At 42.2% G+C, this 9672-nt stretch overlaps 1 protein-coding gene across 1 annotated transcript; it reads left to right on the top strand.

The window, feature by feature from the left end:
* Nucleotides 1–8181: 8181 nt before the first annotated feature.
* LOC144641107 (DDB1- and CUL4-associated factor 13-like) lies at nt 8182–9645 on the top strand (the record flags this gene model as incomplete). Its single annotated transcript, XM_078500155.1, has 2 exons — nt 8182–8521; nt 9538–9645. Coding segments are annotated over exons 1-2 (378 nt in total), but the record flags the coding sequence as incomplete, so codon positions are not given.
* Between the last annotated feature and the right edge of the window lie 27 nt (nt 9646–9672).

Here is a 9672-nt window from a genome sequence, read left to right on the forward strand (position 1 = left end):
CCTCCCAAGTGAGATATTTACATGTAGGAATAAGTTCACTTAATGACGTGTTGCCTGTTGCAAAACATATGAAATGCACTGTGCCTATTGTGTGTGCTAGAAAGCTAATTTAGCAACAGAGAACTTATGCACAGTGATGGCAACCAGAAGTCAATTTATTTCTGAACCATTTGTGTTGTTGAAATATTAAGCTGTTGGAACTTGTTGCTAAAGTAGCATAATAGCTTTGCCTTTTTATGACACCTGTTAAACACAAGATTTGCCATATAAAGCACAGTATTCTCTTGTTTCAAAAAAGACATTTCTCATGGAGATTTTACTTGAGGTTTCAATACAAGATTCAGGAAACTGGTGCCATGAAAACTTCTTTTGCTTACTCCTTTTTAATTTGGTGGCAACAATGGCACCCTCTCCCCCTAGTTTAACTTGGATACTGAGGTCACATTCACTTTAAAAATGCAGGTGCTTAAAGTGCCTATGAAGTAAAAAATAATTGCTGTTTATTTTAAAGGCTTTTCAAAATAAAAAAGAATGGCGTTTTCCTTTCTGCAATATCTTTTTTCGTTTTAGAGATATTTACGTTTTTATATTATGCAAATGAGGAAAGTGATGACGTCATTAATTGTTCCACAAAAAGATGAAGCATTGAATCAAGAATATCTCTTGGTATATTTGAGCTGTGATCTTCAAACTTGGTACAATTAATGTACACCACAAAAGACACAAAATGACACCTGTTGTGCCGTTGCCATGGCAACGGTTTTGCTGCAAATACCTATATTAATTAATACTGATATCCCCAGTTTTTGCTTAATCAAAAATGATCCACTCCCAACAAGCTAATGAGGAGAGTTAAGGTAATAGGGCATTATGTGTGTTCCAAGCTGGACCCTCTGTCCCACTTTAAAGGGTTGCAAGTGGAGATATTTGGTTTATGACAGAAAGAGCCTGGAACCAAGAGTGTTGCCATGGTTACATCATAGTATGAGCCATCTTGCACCTTTAAGGAAGGTCACTACTGATGCCAAGTTTCAGAAATATCACCTTTATATTTTCAGAGATATCCTTGATTTTGTGATCTATCTTTTAGTGGAACAATTTATGACGTCATCACTTTCCTTATTTGCATAACACAAAAACATAAATATCTCCAAAACGAAAGAAGATATTTCAAAACGGTAAACGCCATTCTTCTTTATTTGTAAAGGTCTTTCAAATAAGCATTAATTAATTTTTACTTCATAGGCACTTTAAGGCCCAGTTCAAACGTCAAACTTTTCATGACCCAAACTTAATACTATTTGGGTCGACCCAAATAATTAAATTCGGCCGGTTGATTCAAACGTCAACTGTTCATGTGCCGAACTCAATCTGCGACCAGAGGAAAACACTTAATGCAACGAATAAGGACACTGTTTAATGGAAGAGCATATCTCCTTGTTGTTTAAATTGAAATTATACAAACAGCAGTTTTTGAAGTACAGACGCCAGGCTTTGGTTAAATTTCTTCAGTACTTAATGGCGGCTATATGGTTCGATACATGAAAAGTTCGACGTTTGAACCGGGCCTAAGTTCCCTATTATTAGTTCACTCTATAAATTACAATAGGAATTAAATTATATATTTTTCTTTGGTAGAAAGATTGCCTATATTAATACCAGGGAGTTAATAAGTCAGGTTTTCAAAAAGCATTTTATGGCATACATAATTATTAATATATTATAAGCAAAATTATATGATACAGATATGATACAGTTTGTTACAAGATGTAGCTGATTAGAATATCGTGATTAGAATATTTGATTAACATGTTAATAGTCGGATGTTTGTTTTATTAAAATCAGTCTCTTTAGCCACATACTGGTGTGCGTACCTATCTAGAGCGCATATTGAAACATGGTGGCAGCGTAGTGGATACAAGCATGAGTGATTCAGAAGAAACCACGTCCACAACAACCGCAACAACGTCAACTTTGTCAACAACGACAACAACGTCAACAGCGCCTGTGCAGTTAACGACGACGACCACTACCGCGGCAAGTCCCGCACAAGCGATGTTCCCTATACAAGGAATTCACCCCCCAGGCCATCTGGATGTTAAAGAGAACATAGCTGACAATTGGAAGAGCTTCAAACAGCAATGGAGCAATTACGCTGTAATTACAAATATTCATCAACAGCCAGAAGCCTATAAAGTCGCTCTATTTCTCCACTGCATAGGTCCCGAAGCTCTCAAAATCTTTAATGGTATGTCGTTTGACAACGCCCAACAAAGAGAGCAGTTGGCAACCATTATCAAGAAATTTGACGAATTCACGATTGGCGAGACGAATGAAACATACGAGCGCTATGTCTTCAACAGTAGGAACCAATCGCCAGAAGAAACAATCGATGCATATGTGGCTACACTTCGCACGCTCGCACAGACGTGCAACTTCTGCGAATGTCTGCGTGACTCCCTTATCCGTGACAGGATCGTGTTGGGAATCTTTAACCCCCAAACAAGAAAACGACTCCTACAGGAACGGAAACTCACGTTAAATAAGTGCATCGATATCTGCAGGAGCACCGAAACGACCGCTTCGCAAATGAAAGCCATCTCAGGCGACAAAGCACCGGAAGATGTGCACCGAATAGACGAAAAACAAGAAAAGACGCGTCCTCCCCGTTACAAGCGAGGGAACGGCAAATATGATAAGAATGACAAGAGCAACAAACCCAGAAAATCTTGTCTCTTCTGTGGTGGAGTTCACCCGTTTCAAAAAGGAAAATGTCCTGCCTGGGGACATAAATGCCGTCAGTGTGGGGGAAGAAATCACTTTGCAAACAAATGCAAGAAACCTCCAAAGCGCGTTAATCAGATCTTCTCGACAGATCGTCCCTCATCGTCAACAGACCAAGACGAAGATGTCGACTACATAACTAGCATAGAAGTGGAAGGTGCCGCTGTTTGTTCTGTCAAACCATCATCAGATAAGAACAGTTTCGCCAAGGAGATCTACTCCCAAATGCATATCGATGACACGCCTGTTAAATTTCAAGTAGATTGCGGCTCATCTATAAATATATTGCCGAAAAGCCTCGTTGACAAGCGACACTTAACACCCACTTCAAAAACTCTCATAATGTGGAATAAGACGGAAGTCACGCCATTAGGCACAGCAAGAATCGTTGTCACGAACCCCGAGAACCACAAGAAATACTCCGTAGAGTTCGTCGTGGTGTCGGAAAACTTAACTCCCCTGATCGGTGCAAGAGCTGCACAACACATGAAGTTGATTACCGTACACTGGGGGAATTTCAAGTCGGTACCAGCGCCCAAGCGGAATAAAGCAGTGGTGCATCAGTTACTGACAGCTCAGCGAGTAGTCACGCAATACCCAGATGTCTTCAAGAGCCAACTCGGATGCTTTCCGGGAACGGTGAAGCTAGAAGTCGATGCTAACGTGCAACCTGTCGTGACCCCAACTCGACGGATTCCCACAGCACTAAAAGAGAAATTCAAACAAGAGTTAGAGAGGCTCCAAAGTCTAGGAGTGGTCGTCCCAGTGGACAAGCCCACTCCATGGGTCAGTAGTGTAGTCGTGGCAACGAAGAAAACAGGAGCACTAAGAGTGTGCATAGACCCCAGACCGCTAAATGCAGCCCTCAAGAGAGAGCGTTACCAGCTTCCAATCCTTGACGATATCTTGCCTGAGCTGGCAAAGGCCAAAATATTCTCGACCGTGGACCTACGTTCGGGCTACTGGCATTGCACTCTTGACGAAGAATCTAGTCTTCTTACTACCTTCGCAACACCCTATGGCAGATACCGGTGGTGCAGGCTTCCATTTGGACTCTCCGTGTCCTCGGAGATATTCCAGAAAAGAGTAAACCAGGCATTGGAAGGCTTGGACGGTGTTCTGGACATAACTGATGACATCCTGATATATGGTGTCGGTAACACAGAAGACGAAGCCAATGCAGACCATGACCAAAAGCTGCTCAAACTTCTAGAGAGATGCCAGTCACGAGGCATAGCTCTCAACCCTGACAAGCTGAAGTTACGTCGACAGAGCGTTACCTTCATGGGTCATGTTCTCTCTAATGAAGGCATCAAGATTGATCCTGAAAAGGCCAAGGCTATAATGGAAATGCCAAGACCTACTGATGTGGAAGGAGTACAGCGGCTAAACGGCTTTGTCAATTACCTGGCAAAGTTTCTGCCAAAACTTGCAGACAGCATGGAACCAATCCGCCGACTGACTCGCAAAGACGTAAAGTGGAACTGGACAGAAGAGCAAGAAGATGCGCTTCAAGAAGTAAAGCGGCTGGTCACTGAAGCACCCGTACTAAGCTACTATGACCCGTCCAGCGACCTAGCCATCCAGTGCGACGCAAGTCAAAAGGGGCTAGGTGCAGCCCTGCTCCAGAATCAAAAGCCAGTGGCGTACGCAAGTCGAGCTCTCACAGAAACTGAGACAAGATACGCCCAGATAGAGAAAGAGATGCTAGCCATCGTCTACGCGCTGGAAAAGTTCAACCAGTTCACCTATGGAAGACACGTGACGGTCTACAGTGACCACAAACCTCTCGAGGCAATCCTAAAGAAACCTCTCGCATGCGCACCAAAACGTCTCCAAGGAATGATCATGAGGCTCCAAAAATACGACCTAGATGTTCAATATGAGAAAGGGAAGAACATGCACATTGCAGACTTTCTATCCCGAGCCTATCTGCCAAATACAGAACACCCGACGGGAGCAAGCTTTGAGCATGTCAATATGGCCAGTTTCCTCCCAATCTCAGATCAACGGCTACAGGAGATTCGGAAAGAGACGGAGAAGGATGAGACACTGCAAATCCTCAAGTCCGTAATCCTGCAAGGTTGGCCGTCTGAGAGACACGAGGCACCAGCACAAGTGACGCCCTATTACAGTATTCGAGATGAACTCGCAGTGCAAGATGGACTCATATTTAGAAGCGAGAGAGTCGTCATCCCGAAGACCCTACGTGGAGATATGAAGCAGAGGATTCACTCGTCACATATGGGTGCCGAGTCCTGCCTAAGAAGAGCACGAGAATGTATCTTCTGGCCAAACATGAATGCCGAAATTAAAGAGATGATAGCAGCATGTGAGACGTGCAGAAAGTACGAGAAGTCTCAACCAAAGGAAACCTTAATGTCAGTAGAGTCACCGTCTAGACCGTGGGAAAGGATTGGAGTAGACCTTTTCACATTTGACAACAAGGACTTCCTCATCACAGTCGATTACTTCAGCAATTACTGGGAAATCGACAAGCTTAACAACACCCTGGCGAGCACCGTAGTTCTAAAACTGAAGAGCCACTTTGCAAGATACGGATGCCCTGACCAGGTAGTCAGCGACAATGGGCCACAGTTTGACTCTGAAGTATTCCGCAAGTTCGCCAATACATGGGACTTTGAACATACCCCCAGCAGCCCTGGCAACAGCAAGGCCAATGGTAAAGTAGAATCCGCAGTCAAGACGGCGAAGAATCTTCTACGCAAAGCCCTTAGCAGTGGACGAGACCCATACATGGCAATCCTTGACTACCGAAATACGCCGACGCAAGGAATGGATTCTAGCCCAGCGCAAAGATTGATGAATCGGCGAACAAAGACCCTATTACCAACGGCAAGAGCGTTACTCCAGCCTAGAGTGACGTATCCAGAAAAGGAAAAGCGCAAGCTGGAAAAGAAACAAGAACAGCAGGCCAAGTATTATAACCGTGGTGCCAAAGACCTTCAAGAGCTAGCTAAAGGCGATGTTGTCCGAATGAAGCCATTTCGTTTGGGCGACAAGATTTGGAAGAAGGCAGTTGTCACAGCCCGCCTAGACGAGAGATCGTACACCGTGGAGACACCTGAAGGAGGTGTTTACCGGAGAAACAGAGGACACCTCAAGAAGACACAGGAGAAAGCAGAGCATGTGACAGCTGACAGCGATAGAGACATAGCCAAGGGAGAGAGGTCAGCAGCAGAACAAGCGACACCAGCCAATACAAGCAGCCCACCTCTAACAGTTGAGGAAAGTACTACCCCATTGGTACCAGCAGCGGCTGCAACAAGCACTTCCCCGAGGCGACCACCAGCGCCTGTAAGACCTCAGCGAGAAAGGAGACCTCCCAGTTACCTCAAGGACTATGTCTGCAAATAACTAAATCGGACTGACAAATTCATAGACCGGACTGACAATTTGCGATGATCACAATAGTTGTTTGATTTTTTTTAATTGCTTTAAAAATCCATTCTTGATCAAGAACCAATGAGCAATATGGACTGAGACTATTATGCGAGCTACTTATCGCTAAGCTTCGTGATTCTTAGATATCAATGTTAGACTGCTGATTGATCCGCAGCACAAGATAAGACTCTTACACTCTTTATTTCTCTTTCTTTCATAAAGGGAAGGATGTTACAAGATGTAGCTGATTAGAATATCGTGATTAGAATATTTGATTAACATGTTAATAGTCGGATGTTTGTTTTATTAAAATCAGTCTCTTTAGCCACATACTGGTGTGCGTACCTATCTAGAGCGCATATTGAAACACAGTTGTGTGCACCACGTGATCGACATCTACAGCTGTATCTGTTATTAGCATAACCACACTGACCTACTATTGGTAATCGCGCAATCTGATTGGCTACACAGGTGCCTACTATCGATCCGTAGAAGGCTCTCGGAGCGCGCGCTTAGTTTTCGCTGAATTTTATCAATTAAAACCTTCAATAAATCAATTCTAGCGATATTCTGAGTTTAATAGATCGGTCAGTGGGTTATGCTAACACAATTAGACGGCTCACTCTCAGTTTCTACCGGCTTTTGATAGTTGGCTCAGGGCTTCGCCCCTCGCCAACTATCAGCCGGTAGAAACCTCGAGCTTGCCGTCTAATTGTTAATTAGTAGAAACTCAGCTGTGTTCTATTGGAAATCCGCGAATCTGATTGGTTCTCCCACTGTTTTCTATTCGCCAATAGAAAAACAGTCGCGCGCGCGAGTAGCTCTTTAAGCAGTAAATTTTCTTGATTTTTGTCTTCAAAGTGCACAATATTGTAGGTTTTGGACTGCAATCCTTTAGAGTTTCTGCTAAAACAATTAGACTACGAGCCCGAGTTTTCTATGAGCGATAGTCAACTCGGCTGCGCCTCGTTGACTATTTGCTCAAATGTGGATCATGTGATGCACATAATGTACAAGCAGCAACCCATTATTATAGTTTGTGGCACTATGTTACGATGTGCAAGGCACCATTTTGCTGTTGAAATAACTATAGACTTGTATGCATACATGTAGTCTCATAAGTAGCAAAAAGAACTAGCAAAAGAAAACACACAATTCTCTTTGTGTGCTCAATAACTTTTCCCCTGCTCTATGCTGGGGATGTTGTATCCTTATCAGGACCATCGCGACACAAAAACTAAAGAACGCAACCAAATCCTTGACCCAGGGCTTGTACCTGAGTTATGAGGCTATAGCCAGGGGTAATACTTTGGGTCAGTTTTTGCTGGGTTATTTGTGCTGCAGGCAGGCATCTTTTAGTACAGTATTGGTGAACATGTCCTGCAATATCGCCCCTAAACCAGTGATGTATAATGGTAATGTCATTTGCTTCTTACACATTATTAAAACAAGATATTTTTCTTTTAGTATTTATAGGCTTAAGCTAACAAAACGGATCTGTTTCTTACTGCAAGATATTTGCTCTTTTGTTGTGGAGGTAACTTCTGGATCTCCTTTTTGCTCAGAGCTTTCCAGTTTTTTGCGTGAAATCTCTCTCTGCCATCATTTCCTCCAGCGGAACTTTTCTTCTCTATGTTCGGCAGCTTAACACTTGATGACGATTTGTCCTGTGCGGTCCATTGAAAAAGTATAGAAGAAAGAGGTCAATTTATAAACACCGATTTTTTACCATCAGTTTTAACGAAACATTCTACACTTTTTTGATAAATAAACTAGAAAAAGGATCAATTTGAACCTACCATCGTTTATAGCATAATAACAGTAAATCGAATGGAATCCAAAAGATTAAAGTTCCATCAAAACTTCTTTACAAACAAAACAACGCTTTCCGCCATCTTTTCATTTTTTGCGCGAGAAGTTGTCATGGAAACTAAAAGATTACAGCGATCATCAAGACGAGGCTGTTTACCGCTGGTCAACACGTGAGCGTGCGATACAGACAGAAACATGGCGGCTTTCTAGATGTGGTGGAAGTCTTTTGAAGACTTTTACAGCCTTAAAAATGAAGGTTAAGGTGCTATCCAGGAACCCAGCTGATTACATAAGAGAAAGCAAGTCAGATATTCACAAGATCCATCGCAATTTTGATCCATCGTTGCATCCTTTTGAAGCACCGCGGGAGTACACGAGGGCGCTGAACGCGGTCAAGCTCGAACGTGTGTTCGCTAAACCATTTGTTAGTTCGTTGGACGGGCACACGGATGGCGTGAATTGTATTGCTAGACACCCTAGGAGTTTATCTGTGTTATTATCTGGGTCTTGTGATGGAGAGGTGGGTATTTAATAGTACTCATGTTTTGGTCACAAGCTTTAGCGATCACTACACGTGGTAACCTGGTAAATAAATAAATAACACTAGTGAATAATATAAAAACCGCCATTGTCCAGTTGCAAGGAAATTATATAGATTTTATTTATTTATTGCAATTCTTGGTAATAAAAATGTTGCAGTTAGGAGCCCAAAAGAGTGACCACTTGTAATTAGCATTCTCAAGTGGTCATCATCCAATCAGAAGCTTAAACAGCTTCCAGTTTTTACTTCTTTTTGGATGAAATCTGCTAAAAAAATGTAATAAATTAATAATGGTCACAGTTTTGGGCTCCTTGACGTTAAAGAAAAAACAAAACAAAACAAAAATACAGAGAAAAATGTGCAGGCAAAAAGTGCTATGTGACTTATAATGATAGTGATAAAAATGATTAATAGGAGCAACAAAGAACTCAGGGCCACTATGGCTCATCTCATTTACATGTGTCAGAATGCTTTGTAGAATGAGCATAACACAACAGTTGCTATTCTTATTAATGACATGCAAATAAGTGGCCCTGTATTCTTTAATTTAGCAGGTGAACTGTCTTTCTTGACAAAGGCCTTGAATAAATGATACCCAAAGCTAAACCCCTGGGGGAAAATTGTTACATGAAATCTCCCCCATTTGTTCATTGCCTGTTCATCTCACATCTAAAGACATTTCAATGTTTTAAACGTCTATGCCAAGGTCCTTCTTTGTTTTAACCCAACATAAACATCCTGAATCCCAGGTGATTGAATTCTGGATCAACAAGTCTGGGTTCAAGCACTGGCCAGGATCAATTTGTTGTGTTCTTGGGCAAGAAACTCAGATTCACACATCCCCTATCTCCACCCAGGAGTATGAGTGTCAACAAACTGTTTGTTCATAACACATTAAAAGTATCTACCCTTCTCTGACATGTATTGGTATAGACCAGTTGCTATTGTTTAAAAAACACAAAACTTTATAATTTTTAATGCTGAACATGTTTTAGATTCGCCTGTGGAATTTACCAAGACAAGAATGCCTCAGAACGTTAACAGCACACACTGGTTTTGTCCGTGGCTTATGTGTCAGTCCATCTGGGGATTCTTTCATTTCTGTAAGTTTGATTCAGTGCAGTTGTTGT

Source organism: Oculina patagonica, unplaced genomic scaffold (genome assembly GCF_052425735.1).
Source record: "Oculina patagonica isolate OP01 unplaced genomic scaffold, crgOcupat unplaced690, whole genome shotgun sequence".
NCBI lineage: Eukaryota > Metazoa > Cnidaria > Anthozoa > Scleractinia > Oculinidae > Oculina > Oculina patagonica.